Here is a 16758-nt window from a genome sequence, read left to right as displayed (position 1 = left end):
AGCAACCACCAGGACCCACATGGGTCTCAGGAGGGAGAGGCTTTGCCTGAGCAGGGAAATGGCTGCCCCGTGGGCATGTGGTGAGGGCCCATGTGGCCGGAGCTAGTGGGCACAGCGTGCTTGTCGGCCTCAGCATTTTCTGGGCTGGGAGCAGGGAGAGCTGCAGCCTCTGAGTGAAGGGCTAGCAATGACATCACCTGGCGATGACATATGAAATCTATGACCTCCCCCCAAGACACAGTCAGGCCCCAGGTCCAAACACAACCCAAATGCTTTTATGTTTAATGGCCTGCCTCCAGGGCCCACAGCCTTATTACAGACCTTAACTAGGCCAAGGGCCCGGCTTGCCAGCCTCTGGCTCAGTTCAGCACTCTGCAAGAAGGTAACCCACAGCAGGACTGGCTGATGGGGCCCTGGCTTGGGGAGGGCCAAGGTCCTTAGTCGACATCTTCGGAGACCTCCCAGGACTGAGCTGTCACTCAGCCTGTCCCTTTTTTAGTCCCTGAGTCCCTGCAGCTGCTTGGCTTCCGGCAAACACACAACTTTCCTGGGAAAATGCACCAGGTTGGGGCGGCACCTCAGGGAAGTCACTGGTGTCAATTCAGCACAGGCCGGGGTCTCCCAGGGGTGAAAGCAGCAGGCCCAGGACAAGGATGCCAGCCCCAGGCTATATCCCTGCACCCTCTGTAGTAGGGGATGGGAGGGGAAGGCTCCCTCAGGGAGTTCCAGACTCAGGAGTTAGGGCCCAACCCCAAATGCTGGGGCTGTATGTAGCCCTAGGCTTTCCTGGGAAATGACTCTAGAAAGTGTGTGAGCCATATACACTGGACAACATACCACTCTAAGATGACCAAGTCCTATGACACATCAAGACTTTCTAGAGGAAGGTTCTGCGGGCCTCAGCCTCCTATTCCAGGCCCTGGCTGAGATCTAGGCTCCTGTCCTGGGCAAGAAGCAGAGAGCAAACCGTGATGGGTGTGTGTCAGGCATCACCCCACAACACCCCTGTGAGGTAGGCTGTGTTGTCCTATCTTACAAATGGGGAACTGAGGGCGCAAGAGAGGAAGTGGCCTGCCCGTTTACACAGCAAGGAACAGGAGCCAGGATTCAAGCCCAAGTCTGTCGGGCTCCAAAGCCCACACGTTTTCTCTAAGGAAGAAACAGGTAGTCCTTTCTGATAAAGGCCCTCAAGTTAAAAGTTCAGGGACTCTCAGCCCAGCCTGGGGTGGGGGGCGGGGGCGGGGGCGGGGGCAGGGTAAGAGCTGGAGAAACCCCAAGGCCATGCCCACTCCTGGCCCTCAGCAGCTGGACCGGCAGAAGCGGGGCACAGAGAGTGATCCCCAGATCTCCAAACAGCAGAGGCGACCAAGGCTACAGCTGATGGCTCTGGCTGCCCAACAACTGTGGGCGGGGCGCGGTCCGGTCAGGTCCTGAGGCCTTGTGGCCCCAAGTGGGCAGAGCCAGGCCATTGAGCCAGGCGGATTCGAGCAGGCTGCGGAAGCGCGCCCTCATCGTGGGGCCGGGCGAGCTGGCACCAGCAGCAGGGGTGGGTGAGGCACCTCGGGACCCTTCTCCAGCAGTTGCCTCTGCTTTCTCCAGGCCAGGGGTTGGTGGCTTCCTCCCCGGCTTTTTGGCTTTGGGGGCAGACAACTTCCAAGCCAGGTCTAGGCTCTCTGGCTCCTCTCTGGCCACGGTGGGCTCTGAGGAGGGCACAGATCCAGCCTCAGTGTCAAAGTCACCTGGAAAATGAACATACCGTCAGGCTGCAGACCCCCAACACCCTCAAGTCCCATCTCCAGGCCTCCAAAGCCATCTAGACCAGTGGCTCTACTGTCCCAGGTCAGGGCGGCCCTGGCAGGGTCACAGACATCATGACCCTTCCCAGCATGTGCACACTGGCCAGACTGTCATGCCCGTCAAGCCAAAAGGGTGTGCTTCTCCCCAGGTGATACCAGCACTCTATCTAATGAGGGCACCCCCCCCCCAGGAACCCTTTGGGTGCAAGGACAAGAGGAAAGGGGCTCAACAGGCCAGAAACCATTGGTCTGATCCAAAGGCTCACTGAACAGGTGGGGAAACTAGGCACAGAGGGAGAGGACCCTGCCACATATAAGGGTGCCATCATTCTTCTGCCACATCACCCCCAGAACCGGAACAAGAGCCAGGCAGGGACTGCCCAGAGAGCAGTGCCTGGAGGGAGGGAGTGGAGGAAGAGGTGGAGGGAATGGGAGGCGGCTTCTGATGAAGAGCACACCTACTGGGAAGCGAGGCTGCCAGGGGAGCACTGTCTAAGGACACCACTGAGGAGTGGTCCCATAAGGATACGGGAGGGAATGGGGACGGGGGCACCAAAATGCAGCCAGTGGTAGGAAGCTGGGGCCCAAACTCTCGTAGGCTTGGTCAGAACAGGAGGGGTCTGTGACGTGCCTGTGACCCACTGTCCGGAGGACCTGTCCCTCTCTGGGCCCCAGAGAGCCCAAATGTATAGAGAGAAGACTGGCTGGGGGGCTTGTGAGTGAGGCATGACACCCACCTTCACTCTTTCTCACCCAGGAATAGAAGGCTTGTACTTGCATTTTCTTTGCACCCCATTAGGGCAAATGCCCCAACTTTGTAAGTGCTCAGCAATGCTCATCACCCACACCCCAAACTCCACATCAGCACCTCACTGCCTCAGGCCCCCTCTCCATCCCGATATGGAGTCTGGACCAGGTAAATGCCCAGGGCAAGGCTGCCAGGATGGGGAGGGGACAAGAAAGAGTTTCTGTGGAGACACAACCAGAGGATGTAAGGCAGGGGGACTACAGAGCGGGCCTCTGGCCTCAGTGCCAGATGTCCTGAAGTAGGACAGGCAACGACAGACACCACTTGACACCATCACCAAAGCCGCGGCTGAAGAATGATCCTGATGGTACCCGCCGTGAGGCACTACAGCCACTCCCGAGAGCAAGGTCCAGCTACCTGAACTGATGCAGAAGATGCTCTCGGACACAAAGACAGCACATTGGGGAACTCTGTGCACAGGTTATTTGGTAGGGAAAAGCAAACCACAAAATGATGCTCCGACTTACAGGCAATTTCTGTGTGTGTAAATATCTGGGAGGACTGGGGAATTACACATTTAGAAGTGTTCAGGGAGGGAGGGTGGGACCCTCCCAGGTTTGGGATATGAGGTGCTGGATGAGTGCAGTGCTGCTCACTGAGACAGGAAAGACAGGGGTGGGAAGTGAGCTCAGGGGGAAGGTCAGGAGAGTGGTTTGGGAGGAGTTAAGGGTTGAAGAGACGCCAGGTGCAGAAGCCCAGCATGCAGTCAGGTATTTGGGGCTTGAGCTCAGAAGAGGGGAGGTAGGGCGGGACAGACACAGGGGGAGATGACCTCAGACAGGCACAACGGAGGATGAGGGGGAAACTGGGAGGGTGCTGCGCCAGGGAAGGCCAAGTTTTCCTGGGGACAGAGCAGTTGGCATGTTCAGAGACTTACAAAGGAGGCTGTGCAGGCGTTCATTAATGCTGGGGGTGAAGAGGGATGGGGGCGTCCACAGAGCCTACCCTGGAAGGCCAGCCCCCTCCCCAGGCACGAGCTCTTTCCAGAAGCCCGGGAATCCCTCAGCCCCTGGCTGTGACCATTCACACAGCCCACACACCTGTCACTCGCTCACACAGCTCCGGTGGCTACTGGGGCTGCCCCATGCTCACCCAGCTGGCGGCGTACACAGTCTCGCCACTGAAGGCCCAGCAGGTCAGGGTAGATATCGGGCAGCTGGCGCAGCGCCAGCAGCTTCAGCATGCGCGACGTGCAGCCGTGCAGGGCGCGCTCCCGCAGGGCCCGCTCCTCCGACAGCGTGGTGGGCCGCAGCTCCACGCGATGCTCCAGCAGCACATGGTCCACAGAAGCGGGTGGCAGCCGCGGGAAGAGCCGCTCCTTCACCAGGTGGATGGGCACGAAGATGGCCCCGGCCCGCACCACGTGGGGGAAGGGGCACTGCTGCGTGCACACGAAGCTCTGCAGCTGGGACAGCAGCTTGCTCAGCAGCCCCTGCACACCCTGGCAGTCCTGCCACGCCGCCCGGCCCCAAGGCCCAGACATCTCAAGCCACTCGCGCAGTTTTTCCGGCGGGGAGTGGGCCACTGAGCCCGAGATGGCGTCACACAGGGAGGCATGCAGTCCTGCAAAGTGTTGCTCTGGGGAGTCTGCTGTGGCGGGAGTAGAAGCTGGAGCGGGACCTACAACTGGAGCTGGAGCCGGAGCCGGAGCTGGAGCCAGAGCCGGAGCTGGAGCCGGTGCAGGCGATGGAGCCAGAGCAGGGGCCGAGGCGGGGGAGGTCATGGCTACAGCTGGAGGGCTGGGCAGCGCCAGGTTGAAGCAGGCCACGGGCAAGGGCTGGGTGAGAATCTGTAGTCCAGCAGGCACAGGTGTGGGGGTGGGTGCAGGCTGGGCAGGGGCTGAGGTGGGCACAGCTGGGACCACGGCTGGAACCACAGTTGCAGGCAAGGGTGCTGGCCGGAGGATCTTGAATTTTCGGAACATGAAGGCCACAGAGCTGTGGAAGTTGGTCCTTGGGGTCACCTCTGTGGTCACTGGCACCCCAGGCAGGTCTGGTGCCTCTGTGACTACCTTTTTCAGGACTTGCCGATCTGAGACTGTGTCTCCCACACCTGGCATGTCGGAGACTGTGTTTCCCACGCCTGGCACATCCACAGCTGCGGTGGGCTTGGCATGCCCTGCGGGATGAGGGACCTTGGTAGGGTGGGCCTCTGCCGCGGTCTTCTTCACGCTCAAGTCCAGTGCCACCTCCTCCTTAAGTGAGGCATGCACACTCGAGGGGGCTTCCTGGCCAGGCAGAGATCCCCTGCAGTCTTTGTCATGGCTCTCACTGGGGGCTGGGGCCGGGTCTGGCTCAGCTGTGGCCTCAGGCGCCTGCACGTCCAGGTAGTCATGGTAGGGGGCCAGGCTGAAGACATTGTCAATAATAGGCATGGGTGGGGAGCTGGGTGGCAGTGTGCCCTCGTTCTGCGGAAGAGACTGGCGCTCCTGGGCACAGGGTGGGAGTGCCGGTGGGGTGCGTGGAACTGGACTATCTCCAATAATGATGGGTGTCCCAGGGTGCTCATCGAGCTGGGGCTGGAGCTGCTCTCTCCTGCAGCTGGGCAGCCACATCTTCTCCTCAGCTTCCTGCACTGGCTTCTCTGCAGGCCTTGCAGGCTCTAAGCATGGTTGGCTGGCAGGCAGAGGCTGGCATGCCCGCTGGAAGGCACCGGGCTGTGGCACAGCCTGCACACTGTTCTGGGAAGGTGGCGTCCCTCCGAGCCCTGGGGATGCTCCATAGAGAGAGAGGTCATCCCGGGCATAAGGAAAGCCCAGCGTCTGGGGGGCAAAGTCCACTGGGCAGCGTGGGGCAAGAGGTGGCTCCAGCTTGAGGTCTGGCGAGGGTGCTGGGAGGGGGGCAGAGGGGTAGGAATAAGTATCCAACCCCACTGGGGGCATATAGGGTGTCTGAGCTGCTTGCTGCCTCAGGTACGGGCTGCTTAGCCCACCAGCTGGGTACCCGGCCCCCTTGTGGGCTCTCAGAGGCTGTGGTGGCAGCGTTGAGCCATAGCTGCCCTGCTTCTCTGGGCGGCGACAGGCTGGAGGGCAAGGGAGGGCCTGTGCGGGATGGGGCAGCGGATAGTGGGTGGGCACTGCATCCTGACAGGCTGGTCCCAGAGGTTGGGCCAGCTGGGTCCAAGGACTGGGGGGTCCCTCGGACAATGCCTGCTTGGGGTCCCCAGAGTAAGGACCTGCATACTTGGAGGCCAGGAAGCCCGTGCTGTGGATGGTCCGATACTTCTCCAAGAATGCCTGGCACGGGGAGAAGCTCACCGAGGAGTCTTTGCCAGATGTCCCAGCTGGCACCCCACGCAAGAAGGTGCCATCCAGGGACTGGCCCTTGCCAGGAGCTGGGGGCAGAGAACAAGATGGGTCGGCGGGGGGTAACAGGGATCCAGTCACCAGCGTCCAATCAACATCCAGAGGCCTCTTTGCTGCCCCTTCCCCCAGGCAGGTTGAGAGCCCATAACACAGAGGGTTGCGGTAGACAGGTTTGGGTGCCGCCAGTGGTGGGCCTGGGTAGGAGTGAGCCTGGGGACCGAAGGGTAGGAGCTCAACGGGGCCAGATTCCTGTACTTTCTCGGAGCTTTCTGTGGGTGGGCGGTAGAGCAGGCAGCTGGTCAGAAGGTTGTCTGCCCGAAGTGGGGGTCCTGCCATGCTGGTGGGGTACAAGGGTGGGTATGGGGTCCAGGATGCCAACCGCTCAGACCCTGTCTTCGGAGGACCCCCCATGGGGCAGGAGAAGTAGGCACCCTTGTAGCTGCAGGGGTCCTGGTTACCAGCAGAGGGGGGCAGGCTGTGCCCGGGCCCAGAGTCTGCCTCTAGGCGGGGCAGCTTGCCATACATCACAGGCCCCAGGGCCCCCAGTGGCCGCTTCTCTGCCATCACTGTGAAGGCTTCAAGCCCTCCAGGGCCCCAGCTACTCAACTGCTGACCTGGGAGAGAGAGGGAGAGGCAGGGGCTGTCAGAAAAACAGGTTACAGGCAAGCAACAGAAGGCTGTTGCTCTTACTGGCTCATTGCCATGCCCAAGAACTTGGCACTTAGTAAATGCTCAATAAAGACTGTATGGATGAATGAATGAAGGCATGAGCCAACTTTATTTTGTAAGCTGCAGAATCCTTTGTTTAATGAATTCTTGTACAGCAGCCCTAACATACCCCCGCCCCCACTCCAGGAGCCCCTTCTGTTCAGCTTTCCTCCACATGACTCCCAAGACCCCTTCCACAATTTCAGACTTTGTATAAAACAGTCTGAGGATCGCTTCGCTTGGCTACTCCTCCTGCCCACACCTCCACCCATTTACAGATGAGGAGACCCATTCATCCCAAAGTCACTGATGAAAGAGATGGGAGGAGAGGCAGGCTTCCTCTCACTACAAGCTCTTATTCCAAGATGCCATAGTGATCTCTAGATGCCTACAGCAGCCAAGACGTGGAATCAGGCACTGTCTACAAATTCAGATTTCCTGTGATACTCTAGATCTCACTTTCTGACCTGCCAGTCTCATCGAAAATAGCAGAGCCAGGCCTGGAACCCAGGTCCCTAGGCCCAGGAGGACAGATACTGGGCTTGGTTTTAGAGGGCAGTACCCCAGTGCAACCCTTTGTATAAGCCCCACCCTGCACCCTAGACCCACCCCAGACCCACCCCCAGGAGAGCAAAGGCTGTCCAGCAGATGGTGCTGTGGCGCCAACAGGAAGCTCCCAAAAGGGGAGGGGAGGAGAACCTGTGCCCATCCCAGCCCCTAAACTGCAGCTATTCCAAGAACATGGGGGCAGCATAGGACCATGGAGCAGGTGGGGAGGCGAGAGGATGTGAATATGCAGGGAAGGAGCTTCCAGGGGTCACAAAGTGCTAGTTGGCAACGACCCCCATTGTATTGATGGAAAAACTGAGTACCAGAGAAAGACTAAGGTCCTCAAGCAAGGCCAAGCAAGGCCAAGCAAGGATTGGGACCTAGGCTCAGAGAGGTCAAGTGTGGCTTTCCTCAAGGCAGCAGGCACCCAATGGCCCAGGAGGGGGTCATCTGAGGCCAGTCTACTAGGACCACATTGACCTGCTTCTACCTCCCCCAGTGCCCTGTTCCCCGAAACCCTCAGGTGGCTTAGAAAGGATGAATCAGCTCAATCTTGCTATCATTAGGCCAAGGGACAGGTGTCACAAGTTTCTATCACCAAGCCAAGACCAGCCCCCCCTCTCAGTCTTCCTTCCGGCTGGTGGCCAATGACACCCACATGCTCAGAGACCAGCAAATTTTGAGGACAGAAAAAGCCAAGGGTAATATGGGGGCCAATGCCTACCCTCATCCCAGCCTAAGTGCACCAAGGAAGCCAGACACGACTCAGAAAGAAAGCTGTCTCATCTCCGGGCCAGAATCCAACACCTCAGGCCAGCCTGGAGAAGTGGATGCTCCGGGAAGGCAGGAAGGAGCACCAGAGCAACAATACCGATAGCAGCGCCCTATGACAGGGCCCTGCACCCCAAGGGGAAAGCCCCCACCCTGCTGCACAGCAACTTTGCAAGAAGGGGTTGTATGGTTTGGGGAGTGCTGAGCCCCCCTGCCCTTGGGGAGCTCTGGGTTAATAAGTGCTAGCTCTAGTCTCACCTCCCCCATACACTCCTTGGGGACCTTCTCCATACCCACCCCCGGCCCCAAGAGCCCTTCTCTCCTAGGTTCTGCCCATTGCGTGCCCTTGACCCTGGAGACTTCCTGAGACACCCCCCGGGACTTAGCCCAATAAAGATGAGGCCACTTGGGACCCCCAAGAGTCTTTGGGGGAGAGATGGGGGCTCCAGGGAGCCAGCAGAGGACTATGAAGGGTATGGGGGTAACATTACCTCCGGCTCTTAGGAGATGGGGAGAGCCCAATATTTTACACACTCCCTCAAGCGAGGCCCCTCTCCACTCTAAACGGTAGCCAAAATGTAGGTGCCTCCTTCCCTCACACACACGCAGCAAGAGGCAAGCAATTGTTCGGAGAAGGGCGGGACCGCAGGAGGCAGGGTCACATCACCCTTTGGGCCACCGAGCTGCTTGCTGGCTGAGGTTGCGGCTGGGCTGGGAGGACCAACCTCAAGCAGCGCCCAGGAGAAGAGCCCACCACCGCTGTGCCATCCCTGCCCTACGCAGCAGGGGGAGCAAACAGCTCCGTGGCTCAATTCCCTCTTCCAACGCCTAAGGGGTCTCCGGATGGACGCTGGGCAAGACCAGGAAGAAGAGAGCGATCCTGCCCAGCTGTGGCCAGCGCTTGGACTCTCTGAGAGGGCTGAATCGGCTCCCCTTCCCGTGTTCTCACACCTCCCCCAGCTGAGGCTCTGGGCCCTGCCCACGCTACAACCGCATCTAGGGGCAGCCCAGGCTCTCGTGGTGGGGGAAGGGTCGCGGGATCGGCTCCAACCCCTTTCCCCTACCTGCCTGGCCCATAACTCCGGTGCCTGGGGCCCTCAGCCGACCTAGCTTTGGGGCTGCCGCCACACCCGACCCCAGCGGCTTCCGGGTGTCCCCATGCCCTGCCCTGCGGCGCTGGGGCGCACGTGCACCCCAGCAGGCCGATATACAGGCCGCCGCCACCCATGCAAACCCGTGCCTGCAAGTATGTGCCTGGCCCATATCTGCACACACGCCCCTCCAGAACTGCGTTCTCCCCTCGTTCGGGCCCCCGCGCACCCAGCCCCACGGACCGATACCCAAAGACTGGCGGGAGGGCGGGGGCAGGGCGGCGGGGGCAGGGGGCGGCCCGGCAGCAGAGTCCGGGCAGCCACCGCCTCGGGGCGATCCCGCCAGCCTGGGCTGCGGCCAGAGGGTGAGTCAAGCCGTAGCGAGGAAACCGCAGGGCCGTCCCGTCCCAGTAGGGCGCGTCCAGGGCCCCGCGGCGCCTCAGTGCCAGACGCCCCCCAGGCCAGCCCCCGCCGCCCCCTCATCTCCGCCCGGGCAGTCCACGTGAGCCGGGCCCCGCGGGAGGCCCAAGGGCTTGGCCTGAGCTCCTCTTCGCCAGCCCCACGCCGGAGGATCGGGCGCCGGGGCCCCGCCGGGGCTCCAGAGAGCTACCAGGCCCCGGGGGCCTCAAAGTCCGGGGAAAGTTGGGGCAGCGGCGCTACCCCTGCCCCGCAGCCCGCCAGCCGGGGGTCCGCGGCAGCCAGGAGCCACGCCACCTCAGCCCAGGCCCAGAGCGCTCCATCCCCGGGCCGGCCGGCAGGGGCGCCCTGGGGCAGCGCCACCCGCCCCTTCCCCACGCGCCGCCCGCAAACTCGGCCCAAGTTTCCGCGCCCGCCGAGTGGGCGAGCTCCTACCTGCAGCGCACCGGGGTTCCCGCTGCTGCTGCCCGGGGCCGCGGCCGCATCCTCCAGCGCCGCCGAGGCCGCGGGTCCTTGTCCTGCCGGGCCCTGCACGGGAAGGCGCGGTGAGCACCGAGCCCGGAGCCACCCTCCTCGCTGCCTTTCGCGCCGCCGCCGGGCGCCGTCTGCGGTCCCAGGCGGGGCGGGCTGGGGGCGGAGCGGGGGCGGGGCGGCCCGCGCGGTTGGGGCAGAGCCCGGCCGCGCCTCTGGGAGCTTGCGCTCCCCTGAGCCCCGGGGTGCGAAAGGCCTGCCTCTGCCAGCGCTCTGGGGACCGGGCCGCGGGCGCTGTGCACAGTCTGTACCCACCGCACTCTGCGAACCATCGCCTGGCGCGCCCATCCCACGCCTTCATTCAGTCACTCCGTTAGATCATTCATTCATTGTCATTTTCTAGCTATGCGGCCTTGCGCCTGCCACTTGACCTCATGATCTTTAGTTTCCTTATTTTAGTAAAACTGGGATTATATCATAGTGGTTGTGTCGTAAGGCTTAGAAGAGTTTGTATTAAAATATCTGGCTCTCAAAAATATAAAATAGGGCTTCCCTGGTGGCGCAGTGGTTGAGAATCTGCCTGCTAATGCAGGGGACACGGGTTCGAGCCCTGGGCTGGGAGGATCCCACATGCCGCGGAGCGGCTAGGCCCGTGAGCCACAACTGCTGAGCCTGCGCGTCTGGAGCCTGTGCGTCTGGAACCTGTGCTCCGCAACAAGAGAGGCCGCGATAGTGAGAGGCCCACGCACTGCGATGAAGAGTGGCCCCCGCTTGCCACAACCAGGGAAAGCCCTCGCACAGGAATGAAGACCCAACACAGCAAAAATGAATAAATAAATAAATTAATAAACTCCTGCCCCCAACATAAAAAAAAGTTATTTTTATATTTTTATATATATATATATATATAAAATAAAATACCTGGCTCTCTTAGGCTAGTACAGTTGCATTAGGAGGCTGGAGAAGGGCTCCTTAGTCTGTCCCCTCATCTCGGTGCAGCCAGTGAGGGCAAATTCCAAACAAATGTATCTCAACTCCTGTTAGGGCACCATACCTGTCTGAGGAAGGGGTGATTTCCCCATCTCTGGAGTGAGCCAGGAATGAGGATGCTGGGAGGTTTGTTAAGTGGCCTCTGAACCTTTAGGACAAATCTCCCTCAGTAAGACAAGCCTGAGCACGTGTAGCCTGGGAGGTGGGATGGGGTGGAGCATCCCCAGCCAGGAATGGTCTGTTACCAAGAGAGGGGCTGGAGTGGTGGAAGGGCTTTCTCTATTTGCCCTCTCTGGGCCATCTGATGTTTGTTGGATGAGAAGCCCCTTGGTGCTGCTACCTTCTCTGAAAAACCTGGTCCCTCACATTTCCTGGGCTTCCCAAGGACTGGGGACAGGTGTGTGCAGTGGAGGGAGGGAACAGGTGAACATGCCAAAGGTCAGAGCAAGTTCATGGGGCAAAACCACCCAGGCCACTTGCTCAGATCCCAAAGGTCAGGCCTGCCTGAGTCAAAGGGCAGAGCAAGCATAAGGCCACAGGTTCCAAGAGTAAGGAAGCAGCTAGAGCAGCAGGGGCTGGGCACTGCAGGGAGGAAGAGGAAGTGAAGGTCACCTGGGGGCAGCAGAGAGGGTGTCACTTAACTGAGAGCTGGAGGGTTCTTAGAAATAGAGTTTGGAGAGAGCTGGCAAGCAGAGACTCAGAGAAGTTTGGGGCTTTCCCAAAGTCACACAGCAGTCTGGGATCAGGAAAGTGCATCTGTGTGCTGACAAGTAGGAGTCATGGCCAAGCCTCAGCTCACAGGCTGTTCTTCCCCACTTTTGCTCTTCACCAACCTGGCCTCCCCTCCACGACATGCATTCCCGCGCCTCTGCCCTGTAATTAGGGGCTGGGTGGAGGGCAGTGTTCTCAGCTCTTATGGTCTAGTCTCAGAACTCTTGGGTTGTATGCTCAGCGGGCTGGGTGTTCCCTTCAATCTCTCTGAGCCTGAGCGGAGCCCACCCAGGCTAGGATGAGCCTGGTGAGACCCCAAGGGGGCCAATTAAGAATCTTCAGCCCAGGACCTCCCTGGTGGCACAGTGGTTAAGAATCCGCCTGCCAATTCAGGGGAGAGGGGTTCGAGCCCTGGGCCCGGAAGATCCCGCATGTCACGGAGCAACTAAGCCCGTGTGCCACAACTACTGAGCCTGTGTTCTAGAGCCCGTGAGCCACGACTACTGAGCCCACGTGCCACAACTCCTGAAGCCTGCATGCCTAGAGCCCGTGCTCTGCAACAAAAGAAGCCACTACAAGGAGATGCCCATGCACTGCAACGAAGAGTAGCCCGCACTCGCTGCAACTAGAGAAAGCCCGTGCGCAGCAACGAAGACCCAATGCAGTCAAAAAAATAAATAAATGTATTTATTTATTTAAAAAAAAAAAGATTCTGCAGCCCCATTGAGTCGTGTCTTAATTCAGAGACCACTTCACAAAGTATCTTCACTTAATCATTGTCTTCTCCATTCCTTTTAGGCATCACTTAGACACCTTGGACTACAAAAGAGATATCACAGGGCAGGGGACTTGGGAGCCACTTTGTAACTTTCTGAGACTCAGCTTCCTTACCTGCAAAACAGGAACCATGAAACCTGCCTCACAGACTGCAGTGAGTGTTGAATGAACAAAATCAGTGCGGGAAATTGCTTGTAAACCATAAAAAGTTTGTAGAGTATCAGCTGACTATGAGCTCCTGAAGGCGTGACCTTGCCCTCTTCTTCTCTATCCCAAGGTCATGTGCAGAGCCTGTGGGGAGAGGTGCCTATCAAGCCTTTGTTGGATAAAAGAAGGTAATCAGTACAAGGTGGCTGCTTTGGGAACCCCGCCCCGGCCCCCCCAACCCCGCACCGTGTGTTTATTAGGCTGTGGTCTTGGAGAGGAGGAATGGTACTGTGGCTGGAAGGAACAGTGTGAGCAAAAACAGAGAAGGGAATAGTCTGCCCTTACGTGGGCTTCCTGGCTGGTGTTAACAACGAACAGTGGCATAGAGAAGCCTGGAAGGGAGGTTTCACACTCACCACCCGCTCCAACACACACACCAGGGCTCCACAGGCTCCACAGGAAGATTCTCCCCCTCCACCCCACCCCAGGCAGACACTGATTACTCCTCCTGGCTCCCTGGGAAGGCGAGGTAAAAGGTCAGCTTCCTGAACCTCTGCTTGTTACCTACACATGGCTATGAATAACAATGCCATTCTCTCTAATGAGGCCACCCCTGCTATTTACAAATTTCCTTCCTCAGAGGAGCTCCTTCTCACCCCAGGGGAGGGAGATGTCGTGCTGGTAGCCACCCTACAGGCAGAGAAACAGAGAAGTGTGGTGCCTTTTCCCAAGACACACAGCAATGCTCTCCCCAATCCTTTCAGACCCAGCTATAGACATTGCCTCCTTCAGGGAGGCCCCCGGATTGCTGTTAGGGCACTCTCTGTCCTCTCTACTTCCTCATCCCTTCCCTCCTCCTGCTCAGCAGAGGAGTACCTCAGTGCTGGTGGGGGGGCAAGGCAAGAAGGCAAGGAGCTCCGCCTTGAACGTGGCCCTGCCGTCCATCGCTCGATAGACATGATCTCATTTAATTCTTACAACAAACATATGAGGCAGGGGTGTGAAAAACAAGTGAACTGAGGTGTGACCTACTGAGCTGAGTCACTTTAGACAAACCCCTTAACCTCTCAGTTTGCTCATCAGTCAAATGGGAATGATTAGAAAATGTCACAGGGCTCATGCAGATCCAAGGAGTTCACAGCTTGTTTTTCATAGCAAGTCCTCAACCAGTGGTAGCTCTAGAGGTGGAGGGGGAAGCGGCTTGCCCACATAGCCAAGAAATGGAGGAGCTGGGACTCTCCCCCCTGCCGAGGACTATGTGACCCCAAACCCTTCTGAGAGAAGGCTCAGGCACAGCTGGTGGTCAGGAAGCCTCTGCCACTCAAGCAAGCAGAGCCTGAGCGGTCCCCTGTACCAGCGGCTGTCAGCCTGGGCTCAGGGCATCTCAGGGGGTCTGGATTGGATAGGACCTGGGGTGGGGCAGGTTCATAGGATCTGATCAGCGTGTGGTGAGCCACTTCCCAAAGATGTGCTGGAAAACCAGGGTTTCCTTCTGCAGGGAGGGCCAGGTTAGGGGCGGGGGGAACCTGCTACTCTTCCTGGGTGAGCAGGGAGTGGGGACCCCCCCCGCAACTCTGGAGGAGCCCGACCCCACCTCCAGAGGAAATCAGTCTCTCAGAGGGGGATCCCAAAGACCAAGAAAGGGAGAAGACTTTTCACTCGGCCACTCTGAAGACCATGCCTGCCTTCTGGCTAGAAAAAAAAGCCCGCACACAATAATTTGGGGACCTTACTGCAGGACAGGGAGGACTCTCTGATTAATTAACAGCCAGAGTGGATTGACTGTCCTTCCCTTCCTTCCTTCCACCAACTACTGAGGACCCACAGGCTTTATGCTGGCAGTGAGTGGGACCCTGGTACTGTTTCCCTGGCTAGTGAGAGAGATGGATATAAAATAGACCATGACACTCTCGTGTGATGTTTGCTGGTGTGGGGATGGGGCTGCTGTGGCCTGATAGAGGCCTGAGGGATAAGGTACTGGGCCTTGAGTCAGGGGAGGGTCCCCCATTCTGGCTATGCCAGAGCCCAGCCACTGGCAGGTGGGGTGGGGTAGGGGGTCTGGCTAGGTGCTGGAAGCAGTGGGAAACATTCCCTCCCTGACTCCAGAGAGGTCTTTCTAATGCCCACATCTGACCCTGTCACCCTCCCTGCCCCCAGCTTGGAGTCTCCCATGGCTCCCCAGTGCCTTCAGGATCCAGTTTCCCACTCTGGCTTCTGCCTGCCTCCTGACTGACCCTCCCCAACTGGCTTGCCACTGCAGCCCCCAGAGCCAAAGTTTTTTGCCGGGTCACACCTCCATGCTTTGGAATATGCTCTCCCTGAGCTTTGGCTGCCTGTCCAGCTCTTTCTTTGCTAACTCCTGTTGGTCTTCAAGGCTCAGCTCAGACCCCTTCCTCCAAGAAGCCTTCCAGAGCTCCAGGCTCAGTCTGGTCACCTCTTCTGAGGCCTCATAGCATTCTGAACTTATCTCCATGCTAGCCATGAACTTATCTCCATTACCTAATTGCAAGCCTGGCTCCCATACTAGCCTGGGTCTGCCTGAGCGCTGGGACTCCAGTGCCCAGCACAAGGCTAAGTCAGGCTGTGGTTGTGAAGTGAAGGGTTCATGGCAAAGGGGGACTGTGCACATCCGAAAGGGAAGAAAGGCAGGAAAACCTCCCCGGGCCCAGAGGTGAGAGCCTAAGAGGAGCCTCTGCTGCCAAAATCTTCCCTGAAGCACCTGCATTTCCCCTCTCAGCCTCTCAGGACCCAAAACCGCAAACCCGAGGCCAGCAGCATGCTGCTGGCCAACGTAGGGAAACTGAGGCCCAGAGAGGGGCAGCCACATGCCCAGGGTCTGGGGCAGGCGGGCCTGGAACCCAGGTCTCCTGAAGGCCTGTCCGGTCTGAACACTGGCTTCCTTCTTGTTCCGATGCTGCCTCCGCATCCCACCCCCAGGAGGGAGAAACACCTGGCTGAGCTCCACCTGCACGCCTGCAGCCCCCTCCTCAGAGGCCCCCAGCCTGGGACTGGGAGTGAGGCGAAGAGGAGGAGGAGCCCCTGAGAGAAGGGGAGAGGCTCATGCATTTCCCCCTCGGTGTCACAGGAGGCTGCTCCCCCCATCCTGAGCCTGGACTCCTGCCAGCCTCCCTAATCACCTCCTTTCCTTCCCCATCCAGGGCCATTCTCTGGGGATCCCCTCCCCCGGGCCTCTGTGCCCTGGGCAGAGCAGCCCAACTGTTTCCAGGATGGTGGTTTGGGCCTGGGCAAGCTGTACCCACAACCCTGACTCCTGCCCAGTGCCCGCCTCGCTTTGGTCAGGCTTTGGCCTCCATAGGGAATTACCTTCCCCCAGCTCCCCAGTTCAAAGGTCTTGGGAGGCTGCCAACCCAGCTCCTCCTGGCCCTGCCTGGGCCCCCTCCCCCAGTGCCGGAGCACCCTCCTGTCCTACCGTGGGCAGGCCGGGTAGACTGCCCATTGAAGCCTTCCTAAGGCTGGCTGGGGCAGTGGGGTTTGGGCCAGGTGGTTAGCGCTGCCCCCACGTTAGTGGCCCTCTGGGGTTTCCATCACCTAGGGCTGGTTACCAGGCAACTGCATCCGAGGGCTCGGCTCTGTCTTTGGGCTGGCACAGCCACTGCTGCTGAGCGGGGAAGCCTTGAAGTCAGGCCAGCTCCGGTCATGGTCAGGAGGCCTCATGTGCCTGGGAGGGATGGGGGTGGTGCCTCAGATCTGTAATCTCAGAAACTCCTTATCATTCTCTCAGCTTAGACCCATAGCCCTGCCCCACGAAAGAGGTCTCCAGGGTCTTCCACACAAACACCCACACTCAGAGCCTTCAGGTTTCTGGGAGGTTGAGGGAAGGCTGAGTGGGAGCAGAGAGGGGCACTTTTCCCTCTTTAGGGACCCGGGGTGCAGCCCTGTGGCCTTACTGACCAACACTCTGTGGCCTGAGGTGGGGTCCATGAGGAGAATGGTTTCCCAGGTTACAGGCCTTGGGCTTCGTGTCTAAATCCTGCTCTGCTTCTCAGTGGTTGTGTGACCTTGGACATGCTGATTGCCTGTCTGAGCCTCGGGGTGCCTCGTCTGTAGAATGGGATGGTAACCCCTGTCTCATTAGGCAGTGTTTAGCCTGTAAAATGCTAATTAAAACTTTGGCTCCCCTGGTCCAGGAAGATCCCACATGCCGCAGAGCAACTAAGCCCATGCGCCACAACTACTGAGCCTGCGTTCTAGAGCCTG

General features: G+C 59.1%; 1 protein-coding gene across 2 annotated transcripts; it reads right to left on the bottom strand.

Moving 5' to 3' along the window:
* Positions 1-265: 265 nt before the first annotated feature.
* Positions 266-9961, bottom strand: LOC309803316 (uncharacterized protein C15orf39). Of its 2 annotated transcripts, none has more exons than XM_082619373.1 (3): positions 9880-9961; positions 3697-6522; positions 266-1739 (listed from the first exon to the last, which is right to left on the bottom strand). In XM_082619373.1, the coding sequence occupies exons 2-3, from the start codon at positions 6470-6472 to the stop codon at positions 1372-1374; spliced, it is 3144 nt and encodes a 1047-aa protein (XP_082475499.1). In that variant the 5' UTR covers positions 6473-6522; positions 9880-9961; the 3' UTR covers positions 266-1371. The 2 variants fall into 2 exon arrangements, with proteins under 2 accessions (XP_082475499.1, XP_082475500.1); XM_082619374.1 differs by having other exon boundaries at positions 1651-1739; positions 3645-6522.
* Between the last annotated feature and the right edge of the window lie 6797 nt (positions 9962-16758).

This window comes from Mesoplodon mirus (assembly GCF_964341445.2).
Source record: "Mesoplodon mirus genome assembly, chromosome: 4".
NCBI classification, from domain to species: Eukaryota; Metazoa; Chordata; class Mammalia; order Artiodactyla; family Ziphiidae; genus Mesoplodon; species Mesoplodon mirus.
The sequence above is the reverse complement of the archived record's forward strand: the minus strand, read 5'-3'. Positions and strand labels throughout refer to the sequence as shown.

Excerpts from the sequence above, each read along its gene's own strand:
- LOC309803316 (XM_082619373.1), bottom strand. The coding sequence starts at position 6,472 with ATGGCAGAGAAGCGGCCACTGGGGGCCCTGGGGCCTGTGATGTATGGC. Across the intron at positions 1,740-3,696 it reads CTGTGTACGCCGCCAGCTGG|GTGACTTTGACACTGAGGCT; the intron begins GTGAGCATGGGG and ends TTCATTTTCCAG.